At 43.2% G+C, this 19,288-nt stretch overlaps 1 protein-coding gene across 1 annotated transcript in view; it reads right to left on the reverse strand.

Moving 5' to 3' along the window:
• Positions 1-19,288, reverse strand: part of UBE3C (ubiquitin protein ligase E3C) — a 202,896-nt gene that overhangs the window by 110,705 nt on the left and 72,903 nt on the right. Inside the window, exon 12 of the mRNA XM_082258394.1 lies at positions 7,164-7,250. Within this exon, the coding sequence (XP_082114520.1) occupies positions 7,164-7,250 (87 nt within the window). The remainder of the gene's footprint in view (positions 1-7,163; positions 7,251-19,288) is intronic.

The following is a 19,288-nucleotide window of genomic DNA, read 5'->3' on the forward strand; positions in this document are numbered from 1 at the left end:
TTCTTGGGATGTCTGGTGTGAATCGCTTTCTTGAAATCATTCCACAGCATCTCAATCGGGTTGAGGTCAGGACTCTGACTAGGCCACTTCAGAAGGCGTATTTTCTTCTGTTTAGGCCATTCTGTTGTTGATTTACTTCTATGCTTTGTCCTGTTGCAACACCCATCTTCTGTTGAGCTTCAGCTGGTAGACAGATGGCATTAAGTTCTCCTGCAAAATGTCTTGATAAACTTGGGAATTCATTTTTCCTTCGATGATAGCAATCCGTCCAGGCCCTGACGCAGCAAAGCAGCCCCAAACCATGATGCCCCCACCACCATACTTTACAGTTGGGATGAGGTTTTAATGTTGGTATGCTGTGCCTTTTTCACCACACATAGTGTTGAGTGTTTCTTCCAAACAACTCAACTTTGGTTTCATCTGTCCACAGAATACTTTGCCAGAACTGCTGTGGTGCTCTTGTGCAAACTGTAAACGTGCAGTAATGTTTTGCTTGGACAGCAGTGGCTTCCTCTGTGGTATCCTCCCATGAAATCCATTCTTGTTTAGTGTTTTACGTATTGTAGATTCGCTAAAAGGGATGTTAGCATTTGCCAGTGACTTTTGTAAGTCTTTAGCGGACACTCTAGGATTCTTCTTCACCTCATTGCTGTGTTCTTGCAGTCATCTTTACAGGATGGCCACTCCTAGGGAGAGTAGCAGCAGTGCTGAACTTTCTCCATTTATAGACAATTTGTCTTACCGTGGAGTGATGAACAGCAAGGCTTTTGGAGATACTTTTATAACCCTTTCCAGCTTTATGCAAGTCAACAATTCTTAATCGTAGGTCTTCTGAGAGCTCTTTTGTGCGAGGCATCATTCACATCAGCTTGGAGCTTGGGCCGTGGAACGCAGAAGCTTCCCGGTTTTTCTTTACTGATCGAGGACAGCCTAACTGTAAGTTACTACCTCGCCCTTAAAAAATTGGCACTATACATCGCACCAAGGGGTCCCCCTCTCTCTCTCTTTTTGTATTCTGAGGCACTCGGGACGAGGAGAGATCGTGGTGAGGGAACCCCAGGATTCCATATTGGTCCCTATTGATATACAGGTTGTATACTGGCCGGGTGCGACACCTAGTGGCTACATTGGTGTTTGCAACCCGTGCTCTCCTTTCCTCTTTATCAACACCTGTTTTTTCATTTCTCTACCAGAGAGGACTCACTACTTTAGTTACTTTTTTCACCTGTATATATATGTGAAGTTTCACATCACTTTTTGATCACAGCACGTTATAATAACAGGTTATTATTTTACAGTTATTCTTCCAATAAAACAAGCACTTTTTGTTTATATGTTATTTATGTAAAACTTCCACGATTTATCACTGTAACACACAATATTAATTTGAATAAAAGCACTGGGTTTGGTTTCTTTTCAAGTTTTTTCTGGCACTAGCACTTATGAATGATAAGTGTTGCAATATTTTAACCCGTTATCACTCAGCATATGAGCACTTTAAATAAATAATATTCATCATATTAGACACGCCAGCACTTTATATCATACACTATTTATTTATTTATTTGACACATCAGCACTTTGAAGGTAGCGCCGGTTTCAACCTTTCTTACATTTTTATCACTTTTAACCCTTTTAGGGTTGGTTGTTGGCAGCTTACACCTTAGGTCTTTTTATTGTATTTATTATAAACTCCATAGCGCTGGTCACCTCCTGCATAAGACATCATTCACATCAGGCAATGCTTCTTGTGAAAAGCAAACCCAGAACTGGTGTGTGTTTTTTATAGGGCAGGGCAGTTGTAACCAACACCTCCAAGACTCCAGTTAGCTGACATCTCACTCCAATTAGCTCTTGGAGATGTCATTAGTCTAGGGGTTCACATACATACATACATACATACATACATACACAGTGCCTTGCAAAAGTATTCACGCCCCCCCCCCCCCCCCCCCCCGGGATTTTATGTGTTTTGTTGCCTCACAACCTAGAATTAACATGGATTGTTTGATTTTTTTTTTTTGTGAAGCAAAAAACAAATAGGACAAAATAACAGAAAAAGTCAGTGTGCATAACTATTCACCCCCCTAAAGTCAATACTTGTATAGCCACCTTTTGCGGCAATCACAGCTCCAAGTTGCTTTGGATAAGTCTCTATGAATTTTGCCCATTCCTCCTTGCAAAACTGCTCCAGCTCCTTCAAGTTGGATGGTTTGCACTTGTGAACAGCAATCTTTAGGTCTGACCACAGATTTTCTATTGAATTGAGGTCTGGGCTTTCACTAGGCCACTCCAACAGATTTACATGTTTCCCCTTAAACTACTCAAGTTTTGCTTTAGCAGTGTTTTTGGGGTCATTGTCCTGCTGGAAGGTGAACCTCCGTCCTAGCTTCAAATCACGCACAGAGTGGTACAGGTTTTGCTCGTGAATATTACTGTATTTAGCACCATCCATCTTTCCCTCAACTCTGACCAGCTTTCCAGTATCGGCTGCTGAAAAACATCCCCACAGCATGATGCTGCCACCACGTTTCACTGTGGGGATGGTGTTCTTTGGGTGATGTGATGTGTTGGGTTTGCGACAGACATCGCGTTTTCTTTGATGGCCAGAAAAGTTCAATTTTAGTCTCATCAGACCAGAGCACCTTCCTCCATACATTTTGGGAGTCTCCGACGTGCCTTTTAGCAAACTCAAAACATGCCATTTTGTTATTTGCTGATAGTAATGGCTTTCTTCTGGCCACTCTGCCATAAAGCCAAACTCTATGGAGCGTACAGCTTATTGTCGTCCTATGTACAGATACTCCAGTCTCTGCTGTGGAACTCTGCAGCTCCTCCAGGGTTACCTTAGGTCTCTGTGCTGCCTCTCTGATTAATGCCCCCCTTGCCCGGTCCGTGAGTTTTGGTGGGCAGCCGTCTCTTGGCAGGTTTGCTGTTGTGCCATGTTCTTTCCATTTGGTTAAGATAGATTTGATGGTGCTCCTGGATATAAATCAAAGATTTGGATCTTTTTTTATACCCTAACCCTGACTTCTCAACAACATTGTCCCTTCCTTGTTTGATCTTCATGGCAGGGTTTGGTTAGTGGTGCCTCTTGATTAGGTGTTGCAGCCTCTGGGGCCTTTCAAAAAGGGAGTGTATATGTAATGACAGATCATGGGACACTTCGATTGCACACAGGTGGACATTTGGAAACAGCTTATGGTAGAGAAATGAACATTCAATTTGCGGGCAACAGCTTTGGTGGACATTCCTGCAGTCAGCATGCCAATTGCACGCTTCCTCAAAACTTGCGACATCTGTGGCATTGTGCTGTGATAAAACTGCACATTTTAGAGTGGCCTTTTTTTTTTTTTAAACTCCAAAGGCGTTTTAGAGAATTTGGCAGTACATCCAACCAGTCCCACAGCCGCAGACCACATGTAACCACACCAGCCCAGGACCTCCACATCCAGCATCTTCACCTCCAAGATGTCTGAGACCAGCCACCCGGACAGCTGCTGCAACAATCAGTTTGCATAACCAAAAATTTCTGCACAAACTGTCAGAAACCGTCTCAGGGAAGCTCATCTGCATGCTCGTTGGCCTCATCGGGGTCTCGACCTGACTGCAGTTCCTCGTTATAACCAAATTAAGTGGGCAAATGCTCACATTCTATGGCTTCTGGCACTTTGGAGAGGTGTTCTCCTCACGGATGAATCCCGGTTTTCACTGTACAGGGCAGATGGCAGACAGCGTGTATGGCGTCGTGTGGTTGAGTGGTTTGCTGATGTCAACGTTGTAGATGGAGTGGCCCATGGTGGCGGTGGGTTATGTTATGGGCAACCATATGTTATGGACAACGAACACAGGTGTATTTTATTGATGGCATTTTGAATGCAGAGATACCGTGACAAAATCCTGAGGCCCATTGTTGTGCCATTTATCCACGACCATCACCTCATGTCGCAGCATGATAATGCACTGCCCCAGGTTGCAAGGATCTGTATACAATTCCTGGAATCTGAAAACATCCCAGTTCTTGCATGGCCAGCATACTCACCGGACATGTCACCCATTGAGCATATTTGGGATGCTCTGGATAGGCGTATACGACAGCGTGTTCCAGGTCCTGCCAATATCCAGCAATTTCGCACAGCCTTCGCACTGGCGTCCCGCGATTCGTCATGATTGGGGATCACGAGCAAAATGGCAGTTATTCTGCCTGCAATCCGGGATACTAAGATGTGAACAGAGCCTAAATTTAGGCTGAAATTTTTTTTTATGGCTATAATCATGGTAAATATAATGCACAATACTAGTAAACTTTTACTTTAAATGTAATTGTAATGCCTTCTATTCCCTCCTGTCTATCAGCCTCCAGCTTCTCTGGGTTCAGAAGCAGATTTTCCCCGCAAAGAGCCCTTAAAGTGATTTGTTGGATTTTTTTTTAAACAACAAACATGTCATACTTAAAAAAGGAATGAAAGACATGGAGCATCGCCAACTAAGTGTAGCTATATCAATAAAGGACAAAGAAATTAAAAAATGCACTCACATTTATTATAAGGTTAAAAGCATGACATCCACTGTGAAGGGCTGCAGAGCTCGGCAGGGTCGCAGCTGGGCGGGCAGAGTTGGAATCAAAGATGGCCGGGAGCAGAGCATAGAGTAATGATCATCGGCGTAGCAGGGAGCCAGTATGCGGATCCAACCAACAGCTAGACAGTTTGACAAAAGGGAGGTTTTTTTTGCTCCAAAATGTGTAACCATGCCCCCACGCCTTTGACGTCATCCCATGGATATTTCCTGCATCTCCACTTTGGTACTGGACCCGACGGACGGCTTGCCTCCACACTAACCAAGGAGAGTGCTTCCTCTATTACATGTCATACACACCTGCTCGTGCAAATTCTTCTGCACAGAGCAGCCCTGAATCTCCTCTTCTGGGGTCCCCTAATGGCACTTCTGCCTTTTCCTGCCTTCAGAGTGACCCCATAGAAAACCAAAAAGTATAGTATAGAGTGCCCCTATTGCAAGGTACAAAAACTTCTGCCTTTAGAAACACTCACTTCCTTCTCCTGTCTAGGACTACATGTCCCATGAATCATTTCTTCTCACACACTCACATGTTTAGAGGCATCTACTTACATGTATGGAAGGTGTACTGAGCTGCATGTGTGCTGTACTGTGTATAGTGACATGTATAAATAGTGTACTGAGCTGTATGATGCCTGTACTGTGTATACTGACATGTATTAAAAGCTGTACTGAGCTGTATGTGTGCTGTACTGTGTATAGTGACATGTATGAACAGTGCACTGAGCTGTATGTGTGCTGCACTGTATTTTCTGATATGTAAACAAATAATGCATTCTGTATACAGGTCAACTTATTGGATGATCAACTAATCAATTACGAAAATAGTTCACAACTATTTTCACAATTGATTATAATTGATTAATTGTTTCAGGCCGTCTTCATACCAGCACAAGCACTTTTACACAGTCACATGTGGCAACTTTTAAAGTGGACTTTCTTTTTGATATTTCGATTGCATTCTACATACGTGTGGTTCTTTTTTAAAATTCTTTATTTAAGGTATGCAGTAGAACATAACAGTATGACATGTCATACCATAATCAATGAAACCCATTAATACAACCTCACCAGAGAATCAACGGGTATCAACGAAATAAGCAATTAAAAAAAAAAATAAGCACAGCAATATAAAGTATCTCATGTGTGGTTCTCATGTGTGGTTCTAAATTTAGTATAAATTTAGTATAAAGCATCTCCGCTTAGGTACTGGACCCGACGGACGGCTCGCCTCCACACTAACCAAGGAGAGTGCTTCCTCTAAAACATGTCATACTTACCTGCTCTGTGCAATTCTTCTGCACAGAGCAGCCCTGAATCTCCTTATTCTGGGTTCCCCTACTGGCACTTCTGCCTTTTCCTGCCTTCAGAGTGACCCCATAGAAAACCGAAAAGTATAGTATAGAGTGCCCCTATTGCAAGGTACAAAAACTTCTGCCTTTAGAAACACTCACTTCCTTCTCCTGTCTAGGACTACATGTCCCATGAGTCATTTCTTCTCACACACTCACATGTTCTCAGGCATCTACTTACATGTATGGAAGGTGTACTGAGCTGCATGTGTGCTGTACTGTGTATAGTGACATGTATGAATGTCTGTACTGTGTGTATACTGACATGTATTTAAACAGTGCACTGAGTTGTATGTATGCTGCACTGTATTTTCTGATATGTAAACAAATAATGCATGCTGTATACAGGTCAACTTATTGGCTGATTAACTAGTTCACAACTATTTTCACAATTGATTATAATTGATTCATTGTTTTAGCCCTAGTCTTCATACCAGCACGAGCACTTTCATTCACAGTCATATGTGGGAATTTTTAAGGTGGACTTTCTATTTGATAGTTCGATTGCATTCTCCATACGTGTGGTTCTTTTTTAAAATTCTTTATTTAAGGTATGCATAGAACATAACAGTAGGACATGACATACTATAGTCAATGAAACCCATTAATAGACATTAATACAACCTCACCAGAGAATCAATGAGTATCAACTAAATAACAGACAAGGTTCCAGGACAGCAATATAAAGTATCTCATGTGTGGTTCTAAATTTAGTATAAACTTTTTTGGATTCATTGAAAATTAAGGCAGCACAGTTTTGGTTTATTCCAGTACGCTAATGCAGTGCATTTGCCCGCACCGGATCGCATAGTACAAAACCACTATGAAATCTGGTTGCAGTGAGTTTCCAAAATAAGTGCATGCAGTACTTTAGTGTGATTTAAGCCCATTCAAAAACAGGTTCAAATCACACTGCACTGAATCACATGTGAATTGCACAGGAACGCAGTGCGCATTCCTGTGTGGTTCATAGGCAATTCATAGAGTGAACCTAGCCTACAGGTCATAAAGGTTGAGAAAGGCTGACCTACCCTATCTACATTCACAAAGCATTATTCAACATACCATCAATCAATATAAAAATGATTACGGTTACCTTGGAAAAAAATAGATGAAAACCAAAAAAAAAAAAAAGTTCCCATTTACACTAAATAATTTATTCATTGATTTGAGAAGTTTCCAAAATGAACACATAGCTATTTCAAAGCTTTTGAATACTGTAGGCATACATACCCTGTAATCATTTTTGTTGTCATCGAAGATATTAAGTACCAAAGGTGTCTTAAAAATCTAGCGTTAAAGGCGAGGCTGTATAGAAGTCTGAAAGGAAGAAAATATAAACAGCAAGTGAGAAAACAGGACTTCCTACATCCTACTGCACATAATCAAATCTTGTATTTTCACAGTGTAGTCACCTGTGTGTGTGAAATCAGAGCAATGCCAGCGATCTAGTAAAACCATCTGTCAGGTGTTAGTGCTATCCAGCAAACACTGCAACTGTGCTAGTGACAATAAGTAAAGACAGCAAGCAGCCCAGAGAGCGTCTGGGAATTCCTTTCTTGTAACACAATATAAAATATAAAATATAAAATATCCATCCATGGTGCAGTAACACTTTATGGTATGCCCCGCGTCAGCCCCAATCTTACAACTGGCTTTCTCCTGTTCAGTAAGATATTGCTGATTATATTTATCTTTGCCATATAACATATGTGTTTCAAAATGTATCCTTTTCAACTATATCACATTATCTATATGTATCAAAATGTTTTTACAAACTCACTTTGTATATTTATTAATTGAATAACTCAATAACCTTTTCTACCTTTTTACAATGCATTATTTTTGATGCGCAGTATTTACTTGTACCACCATTTTATACTGAATAAAAAAGTTTTTAAAGAAAAAAATAAAATAAAGATATTGCTCATTAGCCTGCATAGCCACTTGTCATAATATTCCTGCCTTCTGCACTCTATTTGTTCCTATAACGTTTTAGGTACAAGCTCAAACATGGAAATCTATAGAAATGAATGGGAGTTGTGGTATGGGGGATTTTCTGCTTTTCTGGTAGAGTTCACATCACACAGGAACAATATTTAGGACTCGGCAGCCCACTTGTATTAAGAAGGAAAAAAAAGAAAGTCTTCACACAAACAGATTGCCCATGCGGGGGTTCTTCTCCAGCAAACACAAACCAATAATACCCATCCAGCTGGTTCTTAGGCTCACTTTGGCCTCAGTTGCAGTTCCTTGTTGCACGGGCCCGCTCCTGGTCTCCAAATACATTTCTCCAGCTCCCCCTGGGTTTTTCTTATTCTTTCTGAAACTTTCAGACTTCCTCCAGTCCCTTTGAACCCGCTAGCTACCTCAGCTGTCTCAGCCTCCCAGATCCAATCTTGGTCTCCCAGGCCCGTGTAACAATCCCAACTTTTCCAGTTCTTTGGGCCAAAAGTCCTCCATACAAGGGATGCAGTCTCTGATAGAAAAACCAGGTCATCCTGACGGGTCTGTCTCCAAGTGGCAGCAATGCCACTGAGCTATGCTCAGATCTGAGTTATAACGATCCTACCGACCTGTGCACTCACACAGGGCGTAGGCATCTAGAAAAGTCCAGACACAGGACTGAAGGTTCTATCCCACCCAAGACGCTTTGTAACTTTCAAGGTTCTGATCCGAAATCACCAAATCCAGAGAAAACTTAAGACACAGTTTTCTCTGCTCACAAAAACAGCTGCTGAAGCACTGAAATTTGAGAGTCCTGTGTCATTTCTATCCTAATATTCTAAATTCACATGGTGGCAGGGCCTCGCACAGCACAAGTGAGTTTCTGGCTTGGAACATATAAACAAGCAACTGTGAGATCAAGTCAGCAAGGTTCTTTTGGATCATGTTCAGGCGAGTATAGGATTGGTGACGGGGGGCATACTATAATGGGTCCATTTCACAAGGGTGCTCTGATCAGGTCTGTCAGTTTTTCAAGCGAACCTGATCAGAAGGTCCATGTAATCCTTTAGATAGGTAGATGTAAACGGACTTGTGTCTGTTTACGGTTTACACCCGTCTACCTCTGGATCCGAACAGATCTGCTAGGAAAAAAAAAAAAAAAAAAAACCTGAGAGGACTCCATTCACTTTTATTTAGGCAAAGCAGATCTGAGGGTAGTAGGGCAGGGCTCAAAATTTCAAGTCATGAGCTACCAGCCAGGCCTTAAGAGTTACTCGCCACTTGTTGCCCCACCCAAACACTACCCTGCTCCGCCCCTAAACACGCCCTCGTAAAATATCTCATACATGTGCCCCCTTTCAATGCAGAGTGAACACAGTGTGCCCCCTTTCAATGCAGAGTGACCACAGCGTGCCCCCTTTCAATGCAGAGTGACCACAACGTGACCCCTTTCAATGAAGAGTGACCACAGCGTGCCCCCTTAAATGCAGAGTGACCACAGCATGCCCCCTTTCAATGCAGAGTGACCACAGCGTGCCCCCTTTCAATGCAGAGTGACCAGTGCACTTACCTGATGCAGCGGCGGCTCCTCCTCAATCATCCTCATCTCCCGAGTCCTCCTCCTCCTCCTTGGCCAATGACAATTGTTCGCCTTTCGGCCAATCAGGAAATGGGTCTCGGACCCGCTTCCTGATTGGCCAGGAGGAGGATCAGGAGGAGGATCCGTGTGACAATAGCGAATATTCATTCACTATTGTCACACAATGGGTGAGCTCAGGGCGCACTGCTCTGCGCCTCGGGTCCACCCTTTTCTGAAGCCAAAGCACCGGCCGCCACTGATGCTCGCGCTGCGAGCCTGCGAGGGGCGGGGACATTCAGGAGGTGGGGACATTCAGGAGGTGGAGAGGGGCGGTCCCAGGTGCAGGAGGTGGAGAGGAGCTGTACGAAAGAATGCAGGCTGCGCTGTGAACGGCGGCGGCGGCAGGCACTAATACATTCCCCATACAGCACAGCCCTTACTCGCCATCCTCATCATTCCACTCGCAAAATGCAAGCAGGCAAGTGGGATTTTTGAGGGCTGTAGTAGGGTGTAAACGGACAGAGGAGTCCATTTAGGAGCCCATAGCGCAGAAACTGAGCAACATAATAAAGAAACCGAGCAGACACGAATGTGTCATCCGCTTACTCCAATCAGAAGGGGAGCATCTCACAGATATTCTGCTGATTGGAATAGAATCCGCTCCATGCGAAATAGGCCTTAGTGTAACTACATTTAATTCTTAAAGTAATATGCAGGGTTGAATAATGTACAACTAAAGGCTCCTGTAAACAAGTACCAAATCCAGTTACTATGTGGTGCTTAAAGCGATAAAGTCTCTTTTTTTTTTCCAAGGACCCACGGCTGTGTGTCCATTCACACACAGAGCCATGGCTCGGCTCTGCCCTCTCCGACTCCTGATTGGCTTTGCTGTCGATCACAGCCAGTGAGCCAATATGGAGTGCGAGTTCCTGGAGGGCAAAGCTCTTGTGGACATCTCTGGATCAAGAGGGGGCTCAGGTATGTATTGGGGGGGTCTGCTGCACACAGGTGATTTTTTTTATCTTTTTGCAGAAAGGTAAAAAACCTTTTGCCATTACAACCACTTTAAGCCTCATGAAATAAACAAAAAAAACTCTGACTTATCTGACTGAGCCAAATTTTGATTGATTAATTTGCTGCTCACATGCTCCCCCTTCCAGACACTGCAGCTCACAGTGGTAGGGTTTCAGTAACAGAGAAAGTGCTATCATACAGTGGGCTAGACTAGGCCAGATGCTGATTGACAATCTTCAGGTTTGTTAATAAGCAGTGACAATGCGGATAGTCACATCCCCTGCAGCATCTTCTAATCCCACTTTAGTATAAGCAAGCACAATATACATGAGTGGCAACTCGGCTCTGTATTCAGAACAGTGTAGCATCATTGCCAACCTGCCATGGGAACCTGACTTTGCAGGAGAAAACTTTAACTGTAGAAGCACTTCTAATTAAGTGCTCCAGCATGTTTTTGGCATACCAAAGTTCTACTTCAAGCAGAATGTCTATGCCTGCATTAACACAAGTACAGCCATGGTGAAGAATTACCTTACCTTGATATTGCAGATACAATGCAATGTCCAGAGTTCAGACTCTATGCAGCTACTTGCTGTCAGATATTTTTTTTAGAATATACAAAAACTACTACTTGTCACTGGCAGCATTAATTTGGAAAAGGTTAGTAACTTCTGTATTATTTCAATATGCTCTTCATTACTGACCTTGTTTTATTTGTGACAAATTTACTTTATATAAAACAACTTTATTTGTTTAATGCATTATATGCATTGCAGTTTATTACCAGTACCCAGCTGTACTATTGATTAACCTAAAAATCAGTTTCCAGATAATGATCTGCTTGGTTACAGAGCTTAATTACAAGCCACTAATAGCTTGATTTACTGCGGAGTGGAAGGCCTGCTACTATATACTTGGGAGGCAACGTCTGAAACGCCCACAATACTGCAGTTTTTTCCTCCTGAAGGATTCCTATGACGGTGACTCTCAAATGATCCAAATCGGAAACAAGTCCTGAAACTGTCAAATCAGTAGATTGTTTTGCAGCATTTACCAAGAAACGCTGAAAACGCTCAGTAAATACCATATAAAAAAGGCATTAAAATCCATTCCCAGAAGGAAATAAATAATTAAATGCAAAAATTAAGTAGTGGTCCAGGCATGCAGTATTTTTGGAATGTGTACTGGTTGTATTCACAACCAGTAAACAACATAGTTGTTAAAGAGCAAGCGGCCACTGCCTCCTTAACAACGGATGAATGATCAGCTGTCAGTGGGGTTCCCCACTGACAGCTGAATGAAAAAATAATGAATTAAAAAAAAAAAAAAAAAAGAAATTTCCTGGTGATTAAAAAATGTCTAGAGGCATCACCCCGGTACCAGCGTCCATAGCCGACGGTCGGCTGTCTTGTAATGACAACCGATGCAGCTGAGAAGCCACTCGGCTGTCATTACGCCGCCTTCCGCCACACGGCGACCGAAGACCCGATCAAAGCCACATTCGGCTCTGATCGGGTCTCCGTGTAAAAAACCCAGAAGGGATGTCATGACATCCCTTCCGGGTACTCAGGGCCAAATTAAAAAAACTGACAGCATTCAAAACAGCCAAACTTGGCGTTTTTAATGCTTTTCAGTGCCAGGGAGGGGTTTGGGGTCTTTTAGATGTTTTTACATGCCTGAAAATGTCGGCCGATACCGATATCCGATGACCAAAATATCGGTATCGGCATTAAAAAAACGATATCGCCGATCACTAATTAATATTGCCAGAACATCACCCATTGCACAGCACTCACAATTTATGCTGGCCCTCAATGGCACATGCTTGAGGGAGGTGCTTGTATGAATACATAAACAAGCTGACTCTTGTGCAGTAGGCCACTACAGTGGTCAATGAAATGGGGTTTGAGTACAGTGGTGCACATGATCAAAATTCACATGCACTCATACACCTTAACTGGAAAATTATGAAAAAATGCAACAGGGAGAGGGCCAATGTGGAGATCAAAAGCTAAAAAAGGGAATTCATCAGTATTTAGGACCATTTTTTAAAAAAACAGACAATGGTGTATAAACGGAAACCTAATTGGTTGTGATTGTATAGAGATACTTTAATCATTAATATACGTGATAAAATTCAGTTCTGACCACAGAGCGCTTCTTTCATTGTAGGCATAGACAAATTTCTCTTCTGTCAACACTTGCCCATAGAGGAAGATCCCCTTTGTGGTTAAAGACATTTATGGGTAACAAATGAAACAGGAGAGCAATCTCACAAATGGAGCGTCTGAATCTGACCTCCTGACACTCTAGAACATCCTGAACACTAACAAAGGAAACAGCCGAGTGACCTGCTGCGCTTTCCACACTCCACAAAGCTCCTTGGCAGAACGCCTCCTCGCCACATCTGTAGGAAGACTTGTCAACTTAGCAGGCACAGAGAACAATTACAAAGTGCCTTGTGTTTAAGTGAAATTGATAAACATTAGGTGCAATAAAACAAGCCATTTCCTCTACTGCCGCCCGCTGATGCGTTTTATCACTTTCAAATACAGAAGTGCTTTTTGAAGGATATTGGCATTTTTATGAATTTCATTTTCTAATGTAGCACATTGATTTTTTTAATCTACATACAATTACTAAAAAAAAAATGTAATGGTCCAGGTAATAATGATGTAGAGTATTTTAACTCCTAATAAGCTTTACTTATGAAAGCGTCCAATATGCCCACAGAATTAAAGTGGAACTTTACACATACCAACTTGATAAAAACATTGTTCTTAAGCAAGCGGAGTTAGAGGTTGTGTCATCATCAACCCGCCTCTCTGACACAGAGGAAGCTTTGTATTTATTGCTAGAATACATTGCTATCTATAAATGGCTGAGTGCCGCTCAGATCGACTCTATTGGCAAGAAGTCTTGGCTTGAACCCGGAACACAGTGTAATATGTTGTATGTAGCCTCAGCTACATACAGTTTATACCGCACATCCAGCGGCCTCAGATGCTAGCTAGTGAGGGACGTAATTAGTTTGGGCCAAGCTGGTCCAAACTAAATATATAAAGTATATCAAAAGATGGAGTTCAGCTTTAACTTGCCAAGCAATAGAATCAATGTAATGCCGGTATGCCCTGCAAGAAGTTCACACATGTCTGGCTGCGGGTAGCAGTCCTTTGCGTTTGTGTTCACTGGTTCAGGTGCGATTCAGGGCCGAGTATGTCCCTGAATTTGCACCAGAACTGGACATAAAAAACACACAGAACCCTTTTAAAAACAGCACCACTGTTGTTACGGACATGTGTGAACCGGCTCCATTGAGACCCGGTCACATTCACATGTCATGCAAATTGGATGCAGTCTAAAATGCATCCAATTCGCATATATGTGAGCCCAGCCTTACACCTCTACCACTTCATGAGGTGCGTTGGGCGGAGCTTAGATTGCTGATGTCATCATGTCTGCCAGATGCATCAGAATGGATATTGCTGGTTTTACTCTTTGGCTTGTGAATACCCTAAACCTTTAAATAAATACAACAGTTTATACCTGTATTATGCTATATGGCAGGCATCAATAAATGGCAGACCACAGTCCGGATCCAGACCCAGCCACTGTCCCAGCCACAAGTGATCAGCCGGCAGCTCTCGCTCCTGTCCAATGCAGAGCTGTTCCTTCCCAAACTCACTTTATTACCCGCACTCAGCGTATTACCCGCCCCCCAATGTAAAGTCCCGCACCCAGCTTATCATCATCCTGCCTCCCACCCTCCATTCAATCTAAGGTAGGAGGGTGAAGGGCAGAGGACACTACGGGAGGGCGAGGGGGTGATGTGAGCGGAGGCAGAGCTGGAGGGGGGAGGTTGGCTGCATATCCAGAGGGCAGAACACACTAATGTGGGGGGGGGGGGGGGTTAGTGCTGTGGGTAGCTGTGAAGAGGTGGGGTTGTGAATTGAGAGGAGGGAGTGCTGTAAGGGAGTGAAAAGGGGAGAGCACACTACTGGGGGATGGGGGATTTATGATGTAAGGGTGATGTGAAGGGGGGCAGTGCTGTGGGGGTGAAGGTGATTGGAAGAGGGCAGGTCACATTACTGTGGAGGGGAGATTTATGATGTGAAAGGGGCAATGCTGTTAGGGGAGTGATGTGAAAGGGGCAGTGCTGTTTGTGATGAGCAGGGGGCTGGTGATGTGAAGAAGGGCAGTGGGTGTGTTGGTTGGGCAGTGCTAGAAAGGCAGGTGATGTGACTGGGGGCAGTGATATGAGGGGGGCAGAGGACAGTATTGTGAAGAGGGTGGGGGTGATGTGAAGGGGGCCCGAAAACACTACTCAGAAGGGAAAACTGTGAAATGAAGTGGAGGACTGTGATGTGAGGGGCACTGAGAACACTGATGCAAGAATGGGATTGTGATATAACGGAGGGGAATCAAAGAAAAGTAGTCTTCACATAAACATGCGATTCGGACCTCGGCTGGAAGAACATTTTACTGATCAGACCTCCGTAAAATTTAATCAGATACCCCTGCTATACGGTCTATTTATTTCTCTTCTATGATCCTTGCTGCACTTTTTTTGAGGTGGATGCGTGCTACTTTTGGATCCATACCAAGCTAGATATTTCTGACCCAGTGCTGTTCACAGTATCCATATGCACTCATGATCTCATGTAGGGGTCAAGTGCTTCTGGTAATGTATATGTATATATAATTATATTGTTGGTGGAACACTGAAGGTGGCACAAGTATGAAGTGGTTTTCCACAGTTTATCAACTGGATTTATAGTTTATGATGACTTTATTAATATAATTTCACAATTATTTATACTAGTTCATGCGTATGGTTGAATATATAAAGGTCTATTTGCAAGCAGGTTTAAAAGGCATAGCGCAACATATTAATTTACATTGGTTGAGTGAAATGATCTATAGTGGAAGCACAGCACATTTTTCATTTGGTTTATCTTGTGTTCAGATAAGTTGAGTGCAGCTTCACTCTTCTTTATTGTGATTACACCATTTCTTTTTTTTCACTGAGCGCAGAGTTGCATACGGTTTATAATAAAGACAACCTGTTTCTTCACCCGTAGGGGCAAATTACATGTTTGCTTTAAAGAGAAATTGAAAATAATAATAAAAAATAAAAAAACGTATGCCCTCCTTATCAAAATATAAAATGAGTGTAAAGATGCAGAAATGTCAGCAAAGATGGCCTCTATAGTCTGTGGCTGCGGCAGCAGCATCCCTATGTGTCAACACTGCTTCAATAGTGAAGTCTGCATTTGCAATCTGAACACCTCGATTACATTTTGATGAGAAGTACTAAGGGGTGCTTTACGAGGTTTTACTCCTTTAGCTTGTAAAGACATTCCACAGAAACTACTCAAAAGGTTGATTAGTATTTGCTTAAAAACTGTAAAATGAAGTGTGAAATTCCATCCATACAATTATTAAATGGCTCATTAGGATTTCATTTAAAGAAAGGTTCAATAAACTTTAATGGCAGACGGCAAATTCCTTAATTTTGTGTCCATAAACATTAAAAAAAAAACAACACTTTCCTGCTACAATCACTGAAGATAATGAATTTAGGACAACACTTTACACGTTTACAGTCACCTCTATAAAGCAGAATAGGAGAGCTGCCACCCACATCCAATGACATGGCTATACAAGACCAGCGCCTCAGCAAAGACAATTCGTCCTTTTCAACACTGATAGTATTTTGCTGATAAGCCACAAAGACAAAAATTAAAATACAATGGCAAATCTCTTGGAAAACACAATCAAGGGGCAATTACAAGGAAGAAATCCTAAATATATTTACACTTTTATCCTCTGAAAGGAAGGTCACCCAATGCTTTGTTGACACATGAAAGCTGGGAATCAGAAGGAACGTTTCTCACATAATGTATACTATGGTATGTTCAACATCACACCTGAGTGTCAGTGTTCCCAGATTATTTAACAGATTAGCACTGGATAAAAGCCAAGGATTATCGGTGTTAAATTCTTAGGCAAAAATAACAAATATGACCAACAAGTCAAAGAAAAACAGCTGCAGCGGCAAAAGCCTTTAGTTGACTGAAATAATGAGTAGATTAAAAATAAACCAAAAAACCCCCATAGACATGAAAGGGCAGTCACTGCAGTTGGTTGCACCAGACATCAAGCTCATGGCCATCCACCCTGCTAGCCACCTGCTCTTGAGTAGATCTACATTCAAAACTTTGTTATCAATTTTTTTAAAACTCCAGTTATTCTCCAGGTTTTTTCGCCGTCTGTATCCCATTGGGGTAAACAGAACACAAAGAAAATAAATCTGTACAATAAACCCAGACAAAGTGCGGAGAAATCCTCTTATGAAAAGTTTTTTTTTTAATAAAAAAAAAAAAAATGTCCCAGGACAACAGCAGTGGTCACCACGAGAGAAAAAGATTAGACCTCAATAGCAGGAATAGGTACATAAATAGGAACATGACAAGAGAGCTATAACCTTTACCATTCAATTCAAATCTTAAATTAACAAAATTCATTCGATTATATGCCTTAGGGAGCTAAACTAACCTCTCCAGTTGTTGGAGAAGTTAGAAGACCATCTAAAGGTTACTGATCACCCAGCATGGACATAAATGAGCACCTAAATGAACTAAGCAATCAATATGCGTGCTGGCAGACGATATTGCCTGATGGCAGCGAATTCCTGCCTGCACACCTGGTGGCCCTGCTAAATTTTTTGGCCACCAAAAGACTTTGGCAAAATACTCCTATGTATTTGTCACAAAGAATACCTCCAAGATCTTCGAACGCTTTTCGTGTAACAATATCAAAATGGCATTCAGTGGTCATTCAGCTAAACAAAGGGCTCTCTGACTCTTAAGAACTGCATAATGGTCTATAGCAGGGGTATTGATTACAAATTCAAGGAGGTACAGCCACTAAAATTTTCTTTCGACTGAGGTCCAAATCTCAAGTCTATGCCATGAAAGATTGTACTGGTCTACTTTCCTTTTCTTGGAGCACGCCATGCTCTCTGGCGCTTTTGTTATGGTCTCCCCCACATATTCTTGTAATACTCTGTAATACACGGACCAAATGTCGGGAGACATTTGCCGGTTCCAAAAAAAAGAAAAACAGCCGACATTCGGCCTGTGTGAAAAACCAGCAGCTGACCAACTCCCAATCAGCACTCTCAATCAATGGCAGAGAGCGCTGATTTGAGTGTGGTGGGGGAGCCGTGACAGTCCCCCCTGTCAAAACACAAAGCTCAGCGGCGGAGATTTTTGTACTTACTACGCATAGGGAGTACAGAGGCACCGACCGGAGCGGACAGTTTTTTTTTTTTTTTTTATATTTAGGAAAAACCTATAGTGTGTACTAGGCTTTAGGCCGGCCATACATGGTTCGAATCTCAGGCGGTTTAGCAAGAATCGCCTGGGCGGTCGAACCAGTAATGGGCAGGCTTAATGCATCAAGTTAATCGATCAATCAATTTGGGTACAACCAACCTGCCGAATTCTCTTGCGATTATTGCTAGAGGCTGCTATAGCCGCTAGAAATAATCAGTGTCTTCTCCCGGCGGGGTTGGCTTTCATTGCGGATTACCCGGTCAGCACTGTCTGTGAAAATACGCACCGTGCAAGGCCAGCCTTAATCTATAGTAAGGCAGAGAATAGATTGGTTTTCTTTCCTTCCACCATATAGGGGTGGGGGGGGAAAGAAAGTCACTTGATTTCCCCAACACAGTCAGTGTTCATTAGGTCAAGCCTCCGGCTGAGATTCAATCCATCTATGAGCATACTGGTTGTATGTTCCTGTGCCCTCCCGCCGACAGAATACCATTACTACTGCTAGCGACTATAGCCGGCAGTAATCATATGCAAAAGCAACGTGCGGTCATTGAATACTTGACAAAGGAGTACTGCAAGCTATGCCACATCCACACAAGGCTACAGAATGTTTACAGAAATTAACCATTGACAAGAGCAATGTGCACAGATAGATGCAGGCATTTGAAAGATTAGGGAACAAGCACTGAAGAAAAACCATGCAGTGGGAGAGCACCAACTGCAACCACTGACGCAAATGGTCAGCAAGTGGAACTCAATGACAGCACATTGCTTCGGATTAGAATCCATTATTTACCTGGAATGAAATAGAAAAATAGTGACTACTAAGGATAGACCGATTATCGGCAGGGCCGATATGCACTTTTCCCGATATATCGGTATCGACCCTCGCACTGGCCGTTATTGCCGATATTTTTGTGATGTCATTCTGCCTTCTTAGGCCGCCTCCCTCGCCTTGGACAGCCTCGTCTGGAGTCGGGACTAGTCTCGCGGGAGTGTATCACAGCCATACACCCACAGCAGCACGGTGCCAGCCAGCCACCCACATCCACAGGGCCTGTACGAGCCAGCCACAGGCACTGTACCAGCGAACTAGCCAGCCACCCACAGGCCCTGTACCTTCCATCCACAGGCACTGTACAAGCCAGCCACCCACAGCCTGTGTGCCAGCCACCCACCCACCACAGGGTGCTGCCGTCAAGCCAGTCATCCACCCACCACAGGGTGCCAGACAGCCAGCCACCCACCACAGGGTGCCAGACAACCAGACAGACAGCCAGCCACCCACAGACAGGGTGCCAGACAGCCAGCCAGCCACCCACAGGCCCTGTACCAGCCAGCTACAGGCACTGTACCAGCCAGCCGCCCACAGGCCCTGTACCAGCCAGCCACCCATAGCCCATGTGCCACCCACCCAGCTACCACAGGGTGCCAGCCAGCCATCCATCACAAGGTACCAGCCAGCCACCCACCCACCC

The sequence above is a fragment of the Pelophylax lessonae genome (genome assembly GCF_965119305.1).
Source record: "Pelophylax lessonae genome assembly, chromosome: 5".
Lineage (NCBI taxonomy): Eukaryota > Metazoa > Chordata > Amphibia > Anura > Ranidae > Pelophylax > Pelophylax lessonae.